The sequence below is a fragment of the Girardinichthys multiradiatus genome, chromosome 23, assembly GCF_021462225.1.
Source record: "Girardinichthys multiradiatus isolate DD_20200921_A chromosome 23, DD_fGirMul_XY1, whole genome shotgun sequence".
Lineage (NCBI taxonomy): Eukaryota > Metazoa > Chordata > Actinopteri > Cyprinodontiformes > Goodeidae > Girardinichthys > Girardinichthys multiradiatus.
The window spans coordinates 27,924,985-27,942,429 of NC_061815.1; the positions used below are offsets into that span (position 1 = coordinate 27,924,985).

The 17,445-nt window shown below is 39.8% G+C and overlaps 1 protein-coding gene across 1 annotated transcript in view; it reads right to left on the minus strand.

Annotated features, from left to right (window-relative positions):
• The window catches only part of slc43a1a (solute carrier family 43 member 1a), a 38,440-nt gene extending 21,257 nt beyond the window's left edge, over positions 1-17,183 (minus strand). Inside the window, exons 1-5 of the mRNA XM_047353698.1 lie at positions 16,943-17,183; positions 5,800-5,963; positions 5,418-5,610; positions 2,926-2,981; positions 2,405-2,481 (exon numbers count right to left, since the gene is read on the minus strand). Coding sequence (XP_047209654.1) covers positions 2,405-2,481; positions 2,926-2,981; positions 5,418-5,610; positions 5,800-5,953 — 480 coding nt within the window. The 5' untranslated portion in view covers positions 5,954-5,963; positions 16,943-17,183. The remainder of the gene's footprint in view (positions 1-2,404; positions 2,482-2,925; positions 2,982-5,417; positions 5,611-5,799; positions 5,964-16,942) is intronic.
• Between the last annotated feature and the right edge of the window lie 262 nt (positions 17,184-17,445).

Below are 17,445 nucleotides of genomic sequence, written 5' to 3' on the forward strand. Positions count from 1 at the left end.
ACCTGGCACCTGCTCACAGTACCAAAACCACTGGTAAATGGTTTACTGGCCATGGTATCACTGTGCTCAATTGGCCTGCCAACTCTCCTGACCTGAACCCCATAGAGAATCTGTGGGATATTGTGAAGAGAACGTTGAGAGACTCAAGACCCAACACTCTGGATGAGCTAAAGGCCGCTATCGAAGCATCCTGGGCCTCCATAAGACCTCAGCAGTGCCACAGGCTGATTGCCTCCATGCCACGCCGCATTGAAGCAGTCATTTCTGCCAAAGGATTCCCGACCAAGTATTGAGTGCATAACTGTACATGATTATTTGAAGGTTGACGTTTTTTGTATTAAAAACACTTTTTTTTTATTGGTCGGATGAAATATGCTAATTTTGTGAGATAGGAATTTTGGGTTTTCATGAGCTGTATGCCACAATCATCCGTATTAAGACAATAAAAGACCTGAAATATTTCAGTTAGTGTGCAATGAATCTAAAATATATGAATGTTAAATTTTCATCATGACATTATGGAAAATAATGAACTTTATCACAATATGCTAATATTTTGAGAAGGACCTGTATATGGGAAACTAAACTAAAGAACCTAAGGAAAACAGAGCACAACAATAATAATAATAATCATAATCATAATAACAGCAACAATAACAACAAAGAGACAACCATACTAAGTCATAACTAAGAAAAACAACAATAACTAAAGGAGCTATGAATGAGGAGGAAGAAAACACAACCCAAAATAATTGAGGATAAACAAAACACAAAACCAACACATGCCGAATAGGAGGGTAGATCTTCCATGTAAAATTAAAAAAATAACTACTTAGAATATTAACAGTCCACAAATCTACAATGGGAATCTTTTGCAAATAAATCCAGGTGATCTTCTTTCTCTATGTCCTCAATTTGATTCAAGTTGGGTATGAAACCTGGTCTGTTTTTTTTTTCTATTTGTTGATTTTCTCCTCTTTTAGGTTTTTTTACAGCATGTGTTTTTGAATCCTCTGTTAGTTTTTCAAGCAGCCTTTTAGAAGTCACAGAGTTATTTATGGTGCTACAAATGACATCACATTCGTCATACACGTCACCCAGCATTGTGAGACCACCACCGTGCTTCACTGAGAAGACTTTGAATTGACTTTTATCCTCTGGCATAGCTCTGGAGGATGGGAGTCATCTGGTCAGCTGGCATTTTGGCAGATACAGTTATTTATAGTGCTCTAAATAGATACCACATTCTTTGTCAGACATAATCCCACCTCTGTGTGTCACTAAAAAAACTCTGTCTTGACTTTTATCCTCTGCCAGGCCTCTACAGCAGGGGTGGGCAATCGTTTTTCCCCTAAGAGCTAAAACTGCTACAGTTGTTGAGGGCCAAACCTTTGGCTGAACTCAATTTCTTAAGTATACATTTGATTAACAGTGACTATGATTTTCAGCTTCCTCTGGCAACAGTAGACATTGCAAATGAACTTTAAAATGTGACCCACTGTCCTGGGAACTGAAACTTTGTGTTTACTAAATATTAATAATTCTCTGCTAAAAACGTGTGAGGTCTCATAGTTCAGTGTATGCTCAGTCTGATATTTCCCGAGAACAAGTCTGCACATTGTTTCCAAAATCTGAGCATATTACTTTACCTTCTGGAAATAAAAACTCTACATCCTGCATCAGTCTTTCTTTCTTTTAGCATTAGCTAACATTTCTTACATAACTCGTATCTCTCTCAGTTTTATTAGGGCTTAGAGCTCGCCATGGACCGAAGTCTACATAGCAATCAAAATCAGGAAGCTAAAGACGTCATCTTTGAAACCTTTTTTGATCCCGTTTTTAAATTGACCAGTCAAAAACACCGAAATAGCTGGATGTAGCTCACAGGTTATAAAATGCCTAAGTATGTTCTAGCGATCACAAGTCGCCTTATCCAGCTGTAATTTGGTAGCGACAGAAGCATTAATAATTTCATTAATAGATGTGATCTCTACTGTTGGTCATGCAGCCTAGCATCATCACATCTCCATTGCCGTGTATCACTGTGCAGCCCTGGAAGTCTTAAACAAAACCTCCAACAAATTGTCTGAAGTGAACAACTTTTTATTCACTAGACAAAAAGAAAACCAAGCTGAGGTGACTTCCTCAATTTTAAATGATGGTTGCTGCATCTCAGCTCATTAGCTGTATTACTGGCACCATTGTTACAACTAATTTATTACCAGACTTTCCATCTGTTTCTCCTTTTTTGCTGCCTCTGTTATTTTTCACCCCATATAGTCATGATGTAGAAAAACAAAAACAAGAGAAGAGAAGATTGCTCTTTCTATCCTTGAAAGCTATATTTAGGTATCTGCTTGTGTGTTATTTCTGTCATCTTGTTTATTCTTGTTATGTGTCTCACCGTGATGGAGGTGAAGGTCAGGCAGATGCCCCCAAAGCCGTTCAGGGAGAGAGCCAAGAAGATGAGCGCTGACAGAACTGCAGAGATGAGAATCATCCAAATGTTACGTTTCTCCTCAAATAAAACTACATTCTTACATTTAAAGGTAAAATGCAACCATTACCACTGGCTAATATAATCTGATTTTAGAATGTAGAGTGCATCATCATTGCAGTATCAGTGTATGGAGGACTGTTTTAAATGTGTGACAAATGATGGCTAACATATTATGAACTTGTATTTTACATGCCAATGTAATATTTAGCCAGTTAGGCAGAGTCTCATTGCAGCAGATGCTCACACTAAACACAAATGACCTTGCTCAAAATGCTAAAGGTCACAAAGTGATAGGAGTACAAATGAGAAAGAGAGGAAAGAAAAATAAATGTAACTATTGCAACTGATTTTGTCATTGTAATATTTATTAATTTTATCGCCATTGTAAAATTTTTCTGATATCGAACGAAAGGTTTTGTACTAACCGTGAGGGTTGTAGGCAGACACAGCCACGATGATGCAGGAAAGACCAAATAAGGAACTGCAATGAATCATAAAGGACAGGGGTTAAGGCCAGTGATTATTTAACACAATTATGGCATATGGAGAAAAAAAAACTCTTTGTGAGTCTGGAAGTTCCGGTTTTTGTGGATCTGTAGCGCCTGTCGGAGGGTAACAGTCAAACAGATGATGTGTAGTGTCCTAAATGACATTTTCAGCTCTTGAGAGAATGTGCCTGTTTGCAATGTCTGACAGAGAGGGGAGGGTGCACCCTTAATGATTCTCTCGAGACCCTCTTATCAGCAGCAGAACATCTGGCAAACCACACAGAAATGCAAAAGGCCAGGGTACGCCCGACTGTTGATTTGTAAAAAGACACGAGGAGCTATTTGACTCCGATGGTTTATTCTGAGAATTCCAGGAAGTGGAGGCGCTGTTGTGCCTTTTTAAAAGTTACTGAGGAGTTTGATGACCATCACAAACAGTCAGAGATGTGAACAAGAAATTGAAATGAATGCACTTTCTCAACACATTCGGCATCAATAACAAGAGGCTGGTGAAGTGTACTATGTTTGTCAGTTATGAGTTATTTTGTTTCTGTAGTGGTGAAGATGAGGTGGTTGGCAGAGCACCATACCCACAGGTTCTGAACTTCCTGCCTATAGGCAGGAAGTTCAGAACCTATGATGAACCTATGATGAGTCCGACCACAGTAGCGTCATCTGCAAACTCATCATAGGTTGTGCTCTTTCTGTTTTTTGTGTAATCCCTGTGTACTCTACCAACTATTTTCTTGTATTTCCTCAGCTTAACCATAGTGACCACTACATGTTCCCCTAATAGAGGACTTTATTAGACCCATCTGTGTTCGCTCCAGTAGTCACATTTCCCAGTATTTAAGCCTCCCACTTTCTGTCATTCTCTGCTGGATTCTAGTGTTGTTCATGCCCTGGTTCCTGTGCGGTTTCCTCATGCTCTGTAGTTTGTTTTCATCTTTTTCTGTAATCATCCAGTAATCCATGCACATCCCTCTGTCCTGCTGTCATTTGGGTCCCCAACATAACACAAACATGACCAAATCACTGGCAAACAGAATAACGCTCCTGATCCACCTGCAAAATAAAAAAGCTCTGGTGGAAAGAAATCCCGGCACTTCATAGATACTGAACTCGCCACCAACCACAAAGACTTCATAGGCCAATTAAAATTTCAAGTTTGAACTGGATTTTTCTGACTTAGCAGCCACACCCTAACCCCCTGGCTCTGTGAATGGAATACCATTAGGCCTGGTTGTGTGTTTTTGGGGTGAATTTTAATTTTGCATTATTTTTTTAACTAAATAATGCAATCTGTGACCCTTCAGCATTTGTTTGTGCCAATGACTCCCCTTAATGTACTTTTTCAATCATTACAATTTGATTTCTTTTTTTATTCTCTGGTGGTGAAATCCCTTCATCATTCATTTTTTATTGATCTCTACCAAGTGAAGATATTTTTTTAAGTACTATACATTTAGCACTTTGTATATGTGGAGTAAAGAAATCTACTTTTAGTTGACTTTTACAGCCCCCCGGCAAATAATCCACTCTACATTCAGTACATGGGATTTAAAAAAAAGAAGATACATTAAATAACACTGATATAAGATGTTACAAAAATGTAAAACAAAATTATAAATAATGGCTGTATGAAGTGGACTGAAGTTATCAAAAAAATGTGAATAAATATACTTCCATGGAAATCTTGAAGAACAAGAATTATTTTTTTCGCGTTAAAGGCAAAAAATTGAGTGACACCCAAAGGTTAAGCCTAACCCACAGTGAATTAACCAAAAACTCCACAGGGAGCAAGACGTCCATCATAAATGTCCTTCAGTCAGACTTCAGTGATCTTGGATTTAGGCAGCAACTGGCAATTTGCACATGACTTCATGCTGAAGTTATCATTCTCTGGCTAATTGTTGTAAAGTTTGCTCTTTCCGTATACAAACACAAAAATGTCCCACCCATGTTGACTCACTTCCCAAATTATGAGGACAATAAAAGGAATTCCTAATATCTGGATTGCTTTCTGTCCATGTTAATAATTGCCCAGATCTACAGCAGCAGTGAAGGAATTATGGAGGTAAAAACCGTGACTGAATGTGTCGTAAGGCAAGCGACAATCTTAAATAAACATGTTGGAAAAAGGAAGGCCTTCTGTTATACCAGTTTTATGTATGTGTATTGCACATAAAGCTGCACTGCACATAAAAAGTGGTGATAACTGCTATAAAAACTGTGTATCAGCATTTCTATGGATTTATTAAATTAATCGCAAACTTTGTTATCAGCTTGTATCGGTAAGGTTTGTGACCCTGTTCACCAATTACAGCAATTAGCTAATTATACTTTTTTCTGACGAGCTACTAGACCAGGGTGTGGTGTCTTTATGGAACTTCACAGAAAAATGGACACAGTGTATTTTGTGACTCTACCTGCCGACCAGCCGAATCGGACGCGGGCCAAACCTGTCCATCAGGATGCCCAACGGCAGGGTCGTGGCACTGAGCAGAAAGGAACCGATGGTGAATCCAAGGTTCAGCATCTCCTCCTGTTCTACGCAGGTCTGCCAGTCTGAGGCATGCCCAATAGTGGAGTTCCCCAAATGCACGAACACAGAGTCGTTTCCTGTGGGATCAGGTGTAAAAGACTGATCAGAAAGCTGTCATACAAGAACACAGCCTTTAAAAATGTCTTCGGATATCCTTCTGATGGTAAAGACACCCTCTGGGGTTCCCAAATCAATCGTTCTGGTCACACAGCAGATTACAAAGTTCTCAAGACCAGCATGAAAATTTAAAAGTTTGGTCTTTTTACCCGAGCAAAGGTGAGAGTAGAAGCCCTCCCTCTTCAGCATGATGAGAAGAGAACCCCAGCCCAACAGCACGGCCGAACACAGAAGGTTTTCAATCACCGCTGTCACCGCCATCCACCAGCGCCTCCTGTAGGCCTGAACGAGAGAAGGCGCCATGGCTGTTGCCCTGTGATGAAGAGTTTGAGGAAGAATGGAGAAAGAATGTGAAAATAGCAAATATGGAAAAATAAAAAAAGACAAATCAAAGTATTATTTTTTTAGACAGTATATGCTTTTAGAATAGATATCTGCTGCTAAGCGAGGTTGTCGCTTCATGATTTTAACATACAAATATTTTTTTTATAGTTTTCCCCTTTTTAAAGTAAGTGAGACAAATGTTATGTTCTGCATATTTCTGTGGTTGTACAACAGGGGTAACCCAATACTTTTGCATTTTTGCAAACTCCAGGGGAAGTTTACGAAATTAATATGTTAACTTTTAAAAGGGCCATGTTATATTTTCCAGGACAAACTGCAGGATCTAAATCCTTATATGTTAAACTCTTGTTTTTTAAATTAGATAAATAGAAATGTATGAGTTCTAACTTCATCCACAAAAGATCTTCCTATATTTGGTGCTATTTCTGTTCTTAGCCTCTAGATGGCGTTTTGAACCGGAGGAGAGGTGACAGATGTTCTCTATCTCCTTGATGATCTGCTGAGGAGTATATAAGGAGGAGGCTGCCAGCAACTGGCTGCACGGTGGCACAGTTGGTAGCACTGTTGCCTTGCAGCAAGAAGGTCCTGGGTTCAATTCCTGCCCTGGGGTCTTTCTGCATGGACTTTGCATGTTCTCCCCGTGCATGCGTGGGTTCTCACCGGGTACTCTGGCTTCCTCCCACAGTCCAAAGACATGCCTGTTAGGTTAATTGGTCTCTCTAAATTGCCCTTAGGTGTATGAATGAGTGTGTGCTTGGTTGTTTGTGTGTTGCCCTGCGATGGACTGGTGACCTGTCCAGGGTGTACCCTGCCTCTCGCCCATAGACTGCTGGAGACAGGCACCAGCCCCCCTGTGACCCACTATGGAATAAGTGGTAGAAAATGACTGACTGGCTGCCAGCAACTCACTGCCTGAGTGTTGCCCTTTGTGGTACTGCTCAAGCCACATTTACTTTGCCTCTGCGTTGACCTTGCTTTGCTCTTTTGTAATTTTGGATTTGTTGCCTTGCAGGTCACCTGAACCTGACTTTGCCTTCAGCATCGAACCCTGCCTGGATTACCGTCTTCTGGAAAGAAGCTATCCAGCTCCATGAACCAAGACTCAAGCCTCCTGTTTCCTCATTGGATCAAACCAGCTGGCAGTCTCCTGATTCCTTCGCTCCGTGGATCTCCCTCTGTGAACCTTGTCCACCCTCCTCCTTCCATTGCACCAACTACAGAAACTCTTGGACCATCAATCATCCTGGCAAGCCAGTGTTCACTGTCTCCGGTCCCACGGGTAAACAACCTCCTGGTCTCTCCACCCCCCTCTGGCAGATCTCTCCCTCAAATCATTGGTGTCCCGGTTCCAGTCTCCTGGACATTTCAACATACTGTTAATAAACTTCTTACCGTTAAAACTCTGTCTCCTGAATTGCTTTCTGCTTGTGGGTCAAATCTGTTCGAAACATTATGAAAATTTGACTCTGGAAAACATTCTTAGAAAAACATAATCACTGAAAGTCAAAATGGTTTCAGATCAAAATGATCAAGAACACTAGTCATACTGGAAGCAACAGTGTGTAGAACTGGGAGATATGTGTTCACAGTGTTTGGACGGTCCTTGTGGTGTTCCTCAAGGGTCAGTTTTTGGTCCTAAATTCTTTATAATTCATGTAAATGACATATGCAAACTATCTAAAGTTATGAAATTTGTAGTATTTGCTGATGACACAAACATTTTCTGTGTTGGAGATTATCTGGAGCAGCTGTTAAAAGATGTCACAGAAGAAACAAAAAAGCTAAAGATATAGTTTAATAGTAACAAACTTTCTTTAAATGTGAGCCAAGTCAAGTTTATTTTTATGGTGCTTTTCAGCAACAAGGCACTCAAAGTGCTGTACATGAGGAAAACCATTACAATGATATGGAAAATCAAACACAGAAAAACAAATCAAATGACATTAATAATCCTTGGGAGTTTACTGGTAAGAGCTGGTTCTAATCCAATCTTTCTAATAGAGGTAATTAGCTCATTAAGTCCTCTGTGGTAAGGAATTCATCCTGTGCTAGAAGAAAAATGATAATATTAATCCTTGAGGTCGCTGGTATGAGGCAGCTGTGGTCCCATCATTCAAATAGTAAGTCATGTGCACTCACTGAAGTCTAGGTAGAGAAGCTGGGTCACTGGTTGGTCCAAACTTTTTAAATACTAATGTTTGGCTTTCACTGGTCTGAATTGTTGTAATACAATCCTTCTAAGACATTTTAAAATCTATGAATCCTTCTAAGAAATCTAAAAATCTCTGGTCATTGGTGTAAAAACAGCTGTAGTCAAATTTTCAAATACTAATACTATTTGGTATTTGCTGGTAATCTTTCTGAGAAATCTGAAAATCTATGCAAATTAATGAAATCATACGTTTAGGTAAAGTAAGATAGGAGGAAAAAAAATCATATTTCAGACTATTCTTAGCAGAACAGAGTCTGAAATAGTACAAAAAACCTCAGCAGGTATAAGAAGCACACACATAAGTGAAGATTTAGCAAGGGTACGGTAGAATCTTGAGGGTGCGAATATATAAGTCTGAGTGTGTTTGCAAGAATTAGACTGTCAACACTGATAGAAGCGCCATTGTCCTTGAGAAGAGATGGAAGTTTTATCAATCGGCTGCATAGTCCTATCAGCACACAGCTGGTAGGGGAGTGCTGGGGAAGAGCGTTGTGTTTATATAACATCCAGGAGATATTTTGTCGATAGCCAGTTAGCAGAAGTTGCCAAGGCCACATTGGGGCGCCAGATTTAGAAAAACAATAAATGTTGTGGTTCAGGCAGTTGTGAATTTCCAACCACCTTAAGAGTTTTACTGGTATGTCTCAATTGCGAATCCAAATAGCCAAATTTCTGGTACTTTCTGCAGATCTCGAGTGTACAACTTCTCCAGGATTATATCCTTTAACCTCTGAGTCCAACCGCTGCCAGGCTGCGATTCTGTTCAAGAATTGTGTCCAGCTTGCGATTCTGCTCTCTTCACATTCCAGTCTGAGTGTTGACCGCTCTACAGACTCCATCTAACATCGCAGGAAACTTTGGAACGCTTTGAACAGCCGCCCACGTTTTGCGAATCACTCGATAAGCCAGGTAACCACCAACTCCAAAAAGCAGAAATCCTGTTATCAAAAGTCCAAATATGTACACATTTTCTATGTCCTTGACCGACATTGTAGTCAGGCACACAATCTTCCACTGCTGGCAAGAATCCATTGTGTATCCAGAGAAGAACGTCCCGTCTGGACAAGAGGGTCTCCTTTACCCTGTCTTCCCGTCAAAGAAATTTGATCAATTACGTTGAGAGACCTGCTGACCAAATCCATAATTTACAAGTTTGGAGGATATGCAAAGCGAGGCTCTGAGAAAAATACAGAGAAAAGCAGAAGCAGGGATCAGCAGGGAGGGAGGGAGAGAAAACGCGTGTGTCTTCCACCGAGAGCAAAAAAAAAGTGTCAAGGCCAAAGTAATGTCGTTTGGGAACTGTAAAACTGACAAGAAACTGAAAACACAGATAAATGAAGTGAATGTGGAACTGTCAAATTTATTTGTGTCATTATTGATAAGAAAATGAACTGGAAACCTCACATCAGATATGTTCAAAATAAAATATCCATACGTACTTCTATATTGAATAAAGCTAAATGTGTTAGATTAAATAGCATTCTGCATTTCGTACTGTTGCTTAGTTTTAAAATATTTACGTTGCTGCACAGAGGTTAAGGGAAACAACACTACGGTCATTAATCATAATACAAAAAAGACCATTAGGTTAATTAACAAGGCTCGGTACCTGGATCATACTAAGCCACTATTTAGAATATCAAAAGTATTGAAACTTACTGACGTAGTTAAACAACAAAAAGCTCTAATATTTCTAAAGAGCTAAGAATAACCAACTGCCAGAAAATATTCAAAAATTATTCAAGAGAAGGGAAGGCGTTTATGAGTTCAGTGGTAGCTGCATGTCATTATCAAACAAAGATTATTAGAAAACCAAGAAAAAGTTTCTGTATTTCTGTCTGTGGGGTGAATCTTTGGAACAGTCTGAATGTAGAGCTTCAACGATGTCCAAACATGAAACAGTTTAAAACACGGTATAAAAAGATGATTATAGATGAATATCAGACTTATTACTGTACATTATTATTACTATAATCATTATTACCATTTATTACCCTTTATATTACTGTACATTTCATAATTGTCTGTCAGTTGATAGTCACAGGGGTTCTACTTTATGGAATGCATTTTATTGTTTCACTTTTTCTTAATAGTTCTTTCAATTAGTGTAAATTTAAGTAATTTAAGTATATTTTCTTGATGAATAAGAAGTGATGGGAATAATGTCGCAGGACCCAGGGGTGGGGTAATAGGTTTACCTTCCTGCTCTTTTGAGTGTGCAAATATTGTATTTTAGTAAATGTTGCTGTTACTATCTGCTGTCACATCAAAACGTTTTATAAAAGAATAAATGAATGACATTCATGTGATTTCCTTTCCAAGACTTGGACATTTAATGTTTCCGCATTTTTTAATCTCTCAACTTGCCCCCTACTTGGGCCAGAATGTTGTCATTGTTTTGTAAACCTATACTTTGCCATGCATTATCCACCGTAATACACCCATAATACTCTCACTTATTAATATGGATGAGCGGCAACAAACACTAAACTGCATTGCTTTTGTTCTGCACATCACACCTGCATCTCAAAAGCCATTATTTCCATCAGTAAGCAGCACAGGTTTCAGCTAGTCCTAGTTTTATGTCACTTCTACCCCTTTTCCACAAGCACGGTTCGGAGCCCGTTCCGGTTCCCAAACGGGATTTTGAACCAATGTGAACCAGAAGCAGCAAGCACGGCGGCAAAGACGGAGAACTTACTGTATAAACATTATTTATCTTTGCATAAACACACTAAAAACAAATATATTACCTACTCATTTCTGTTACACTCATGGCTGCTGAACATATGCAAGTAAAAACATTGTACATACCATTGTTCTTGCACAGAGTCGCCATCTCCTTTTTCATATTATGGGCCGTATTAGGCACGTGAACAGAACTGGTTCAAGAATGAGAGTTTCTTTGGTGGAAAAACGCTATGGGATAAAACTGGTTTACAAAACGAGTGGCTTTTATGCAACTGCAGACCATGTTCAAACAGAAGAACCGCCAAACCAAACAAACTGGATGCATGCATGCAAACTGGGTTTGCACACATCCACAGGACAGGTCACTGGTCACTTTAACCTGCAGCAGGGAAGTTAAAACAAATCTGATAATGCTCATCTGAAAAATGTCTAAATAAAACACAATGATTCAAATTAACCAACTATGTGAAGCTACAAAAAGGGGGTAAGGGGAAAAGAAGGAAGGCAGTGGAGGGTGGCTACAGTCAGAACCTCAAACAGGGCATCTTTCTTACATGTGTCATACTGGACAAACTGGTGGAGACTGATTTGTCTCTGCATGTGTGTAATGTGATTAGTCACAGTCCAGCAAGCAGCCTGTGTGCTAAAAGAGGCATTTCAAATGGAGGATTTCCTTGTAACTGACACCCCGTGATGAAAAACTTTGCTGTGTTCAGGCATGCACACACACACACACACACACACCCACACACACACCCAACTCCCCCTGTCCTTTACATGGAGGTGACAGAGCGAGACCATTTTTATTCACTCTCTTGTGTAAATCCACAAATGAGCCTGATAATAAAGTCAGACAGTAAGAATGAGGACTCTGAATAAGAGTAAATTAAGGAAGTCAGCATGAAACTAAAGCAAAATTTATGAGGTCTGAAGGCATGCTTCTATTGAAGAACTTGGATCATTTACTCTTTTTCTGCTGCCTGTATTATTTGCTCTATCACTGTGTGTGTGTATATATAGTCAGTCAGTCAGTCAGTCATTTTCTACCGCTTATTCCATAGTGGGTCGCGGGGGAGCTGGTGCCTATCTCCAGCAGTCTATGGGCGGGAGGCGGGGTACACCCTGGACACGTCGCCAGTCCATCGCAGGGCAACACACATACAACCAAGCACACACTCATTCATACACCTAAGGGCAATTTAGAGTTACCAATTAACCTAACAGGCATGTCTTTGGACTGTGGGAGGAAGCCAGAGTACCCGGTGAGAACCCACGCATGCACGGGGAGAACATGCAAACTCCATGCAGAAAGACCCCCCACACACATATATATGTATAAAATAGAGACTAAAACATCAGTATATGAATAAATCAAAGGACAGGACTACTGGTAATGTTGTAAAAAAGTACAGGCAACTTAGTTACATGGTATATGGACTGAACAATTTCACCATCAGCAGAAAAAAATGCTGCAGTCAGTGCAAAAGGCAGTCTAAATAAACTCCCTACTTTCACTTTTAAATATATATGTTCATATCCAACATAGTGTAGCTCACACATTTTTGTCATATTTTGCAACTTATGGTACTTAAAGTAAGCTGTAGTTCTGAACATGTCTTTGGCAATATAAGGAACAGTTTATATGTAGACCTGAGGGAAGACAGTCAGTATATAAAGAGCCAAAAGATAAAGGTTTCTGTCTTAGCTTAGGCGTATCCAACAGTAGCTGTCAGAGACGCAAGATAAACACTACACCTCAATGCACACACACACACACACACACACACACACACACACACACACACACACACACACACTGGGAACAAGTTCTTGGAAGACAATAAGCAGGAGCCATGACTTTAGGGTATCAGAGTAACTGTGTGTGTGTGTCACTGTGGTATCAAGTGTCCAAGCTCAGGTTAAAGAAGCACATGAGACACACAAGACAATCCAAGCAATGCTCTACTGATTTGTTTCCATCCTGTTTATTGCCCTCTAATTCAGCTGCAGCTACGGTGCCTTGCAAAAGTGTTAGACAGTCCTTTAAGTTTTTAAAGATTTCATCAAGTACCATCAACAAACTTGTGATAAATCAACATGAAGAAGAAGTGACAAGAACACAAGAAGAAAGCCAGAAGTTGTTTTAAAGTTTGTTTTAAAGTTTGCCACAAACTTTTTTTCTAGAGGGTAACTGACACTGCACATCACTTGGAACACACCATCCCTAGGCTGACTTATGGTAGCGGCAGCATCATACTTTGGGGATGTGCTCCTTCAGCAGGGAAGGGGAAATTGGTTAGAGGTGATGGTAAGCTAAATAGGAGGCAATCGTTGAAGAAAATCTGGAAAGTTTCAAAAGACTGGAGACTGGGACGGAGGTTTGTCTTCGAGCAGGACAACGACTTTATACATGCAGCCACAGTTACAGTGGAATGGTTCAGAACACAGCATTTTCATGTGTCAGATTGGCCCAGTCAAAGCCTGACTCAAAATCCAATTAAGAATGTTCACAGATTATTTTCATCCAATCTGGCTGAGCTTGAGCTACTTCACAAAGAAGAAGGGGCAAAAGTTTCAGATATGTTAGAAACATACTCCAAATGGCTTTTTGGTGCAATAGCTTGAAGGGTAGTTTTACAAAGATCTGACTCAGAGGGGCGGAATGGAAATGCATGCGACACTTTGTCCAATTTTAGTGGAAAAAAAAAAGAAAACCATTTATTCCTTTTCTTTTGTGTAACAACCTTACGTTGGTCTAACAAATAAAATCCAAATTAAAAGATTGAACTTTATGTTTCTAAGGTGAGAAACTGTAAAACAAAAATGGCTAAATACTTTTGCCTTCCGCTGTACCTAGAATATGCAGGCTGTGAGAACCTATTTGTTGTGATAATGTAGAGAGGTCAACACAACAAATACTCGCCAACAAGTAAAACAAGGTACCAATGTGTCCTTAGTGTTGGTAGGGAGCTGTGAATCCAGACATAACACTGTGAAGTGTGTTGGCTGAGTGTTTAGGGAGAGCGGGAAGCCTGCGATGTGGAGTACCATATTTGGAAGCTGTTTCCTGAAATACCTGAGCTCCAGCTGAATGATGCAATGTTGCCACCGTTTGAATCATGCCGAGCTGTAGTATTTAGAGACTTATTGGGTTATGTGCATGGATCATTTAAATACATAAATGACAGAATGTGTTTGATTTGGCAATGACGGTGTTATTCATCCTGTGTCCAGGTTTTCTTTAAAAGTGTTTCTCCTCCCTCTCACATCCAGTGCTGCTCTTTTTTCCATGCTGGGCAATATTGCTGACCTCGACCCGCCATGTTCATCGATCTCTGCAGGACATAAAGAACCGCAGGACAAACTCTTTATCCTCTCAAGTTTCCAAGAAAATAAACAAAACACTCTGGGACAACTCTCCAACGCTTCCTTGCCGGGCAGGCAGCTGTTTCTCCTCGGGGGTGACCTTAGCCTGGGTCCGGTTACTGACTCCAAGGGGCAGCCACTGCAGGACTGACAATGCTGCGTTCACTGGTTCAGTGCAAAATCATAATTATCAGTTTTAACAAGCAAAGAGATGTCATGATTCCAGCCCTTCAGCTCCACCTTGACTGTGCTGATTACTCATTGCCTTCACCTGCACTATGCTGCTCCTATTTAATCAGCTGCTCATCACCAGCTGAGTGCGAGATCGTCTGTTGCCTCTGTCACAGCTTTCAAGCCTTGATTCATGTTTCAAGAGAGTTTTTTCTGGTTATCTGATCCTGCCTGTTTTTTGACCACAGATTTCTGCCTTGTCCTTCTGCTGTTTGGAAATATCCTGACCTCACGTTGCTGAAACCTGCCTGTCTCTGGATTACTGGACTACCCCTGCCTGAAACCCTCCAGTGCTTTACCTTGGATTGTCTCCCGCTTCTGCATCTGGTTGGTGGAAATATTCTCTGTCTCCTGTTTGTTCCTGGAACCCCCAAGACCTCCTGTTGTCCACTTCCCCTTCCTCCCCGGCTGGATTTCAGTTCCCTGATAAACCTCCATTCCTGTCTGACCGCTTCAGCGAACCTCTTCTACCCAATTATTATTATTTTTTGTTTTTATATTAAAACTTTTGGTTAACCATTCTCTTATCTGGCTGCGTTTTGGGTTCTGGTTGAGTTGCTTCATCGTTACAAGAGAACCACACAAATAGCAATATCGCCAATGACACGCCTATATAAGAACATTTACAAACATTTGATAATGAAAAACTGGGTATATCTGATACCCAACAATTTCACAGAAAACTTCAGGAATGTTTCCAGTTTCACCATTTTAGGCTAAAACCAGCTGCACAAATAATAATTAATCTTTAGAAAAACACCTTCTGCTGCCATTGCTATAGGTGAGAAAGCTACCCATGTTCAATTTGTGACCGCAAAAAACCATGCACCTCGCCACAAACAGTTTTATCCAACTACACCATGCACAGTAAGTATTTTCAAATTTGTACTGTGTAAAATGATGTGAGCCAAACATACTGACCTAATCACAGAGAACAGACAACGCCACCAGAATGTGTTTAACTGGCTCCAGGACACAACCCCATTTGGTACTCAACCTTTGCAATTTTGTTTATCTTTAGTCAAATTGATTATTGCAACATCATCTTCCCAGGTCTCTCTAAAAAGTCGATCAGACAGTTGGAGATGATCCAGAACACTGGTGCTCGCGTCCTCATTAAAACAAAAAAAAAGTAGGGCACATCACCTCAGTTTTAAAGTCCTTATTCTCCCGGTATTTTAGAGAGTAGACATTAAAATACGATTGTTACTTTATAAGTCATTTCTTGTTGTCATTGTATAGACTTTCCAGGTCACTCAGATCTTCTGGTTCAAGTTTACTCTGCATCATAGAGCCAGAAGCAAACATGGAAAAGTAGCATTCAGTTTTTATGCTCCACTAATCTGGAACAAACTTCCAGAAAACCGCAGAAATACTAAAATCCTGAGTTCTTTTAAATCAAGGTTAAAAACACAGACTTGCCTTAGCCTGTTCTACTATTAACTAAAAAATCATTAATTATAGCCTGTAGTCCAACTTGTCTTTAACTGCCTTTATTATTCCACTGAAATGTTTTTTTCTTTTCTTATGTTCTATTCATGTAAATCACTTTCAATTGTCTTGTTACTGAAATATGCTACACAAATAAACTTGCCTTGTCTTTTTCCTTTCTACTTCCATTCAGACTTGTAAACAAACCATAGACTATTACTTTATCTTTTGCTACAGTCAAATATTTTCATGAAAATGCTCAAATCTCACATTAAATTTCATTTAATTGTATTTTAATTTCAGAAAACTGGGACTTGCACTTTATTTTCATATGCTACGGTTAGGGTTGCCAACTCCTGGATAAATAAATAAAACCATTAAATATCACTTTATTTTTCTTTGTAAATGAATTATGAAAATAAACAGCAATAAAAGCGCTCAAATCTCGCGTATTATTGAATGTAACTAGATTTACTTTTTGGTCAATTGTAACTCTGGAGGGAGCCTGTGAAAGCAACACGCATCTTTAGCCTGATGAAACACCAGTGTTAAATGATGTTAAAGTCTAAAATGTGGTGAAATCAGACCTGGGAAGTTAGGTTGTGTGTTTCCATCAACAGTCTGCATACTGCCAAGGAAGTTCAGTCCACGTATTTTACGGAAACAATGGTTTACAACAACAAGGAAGGAAAGCGCAAGAGGTTCAAGCATGGCAGACTCTCATTGCCAATTCCGACCCACCCGTGGCTCCTTTTTCAGAGCAGTTCACTGTTATTACATAAAAATGTCACTTCTTAACGTCCTAATGTGTCCTCCATGTCTTTCCGCGTTTTGCTCATTTCCGCGGGTTTATGGAGAAGCGATAGGCGCTTGACGAAGTTAAAAAGTTGTGTCCGCCTGTTTAATGCCACGTGTCTGCAGCGGGTTCTTCCAGCTGTCGCCCAGTTCACATCTACGTTATTACCATCTACAACATACACAAACAAGAGAAATCATAGGAAATACTCGTTACTTACTTCAACTGTGTGTCTTCTCTGACAGGAGCCAAAATCTTCAAGTGATGTTTCAAGTTTCATTCAGGGTATCAAACTACTAATTTAAAGCCTATCAAATTTCATGGTTACATATGTTAGTCAAATTTAAGATCCTTAACACATGAGTTTTACTTTTTCCCTTTGTTTCTTCTTTGTTGAGGATTAAGTCTCTCTCACACACATGTCTCAGCTCTGCCTGGCTTCACCCTGTTCTACTATTTGACTTCTAATTCCCTCCCTCTACAGTTTACAAATGAGTGAAGAGAAGTCACCACCCTGCAGCTTTGTTCCCCACCCCCACCAGGACAAATGGCCTCGTCTCACCTCCAAATGCTAGGAACACATAAAGACTCCACATGGTAAATGTTAGGACACACATATGATGAGCTTCATAAAATTATTCAAATTTTTTTGTTGTTGCACATAATCAGAGACCATATTTGTGTTTGGTGTGATGTATGCCTATGTTTGTTTTTAGACATAAA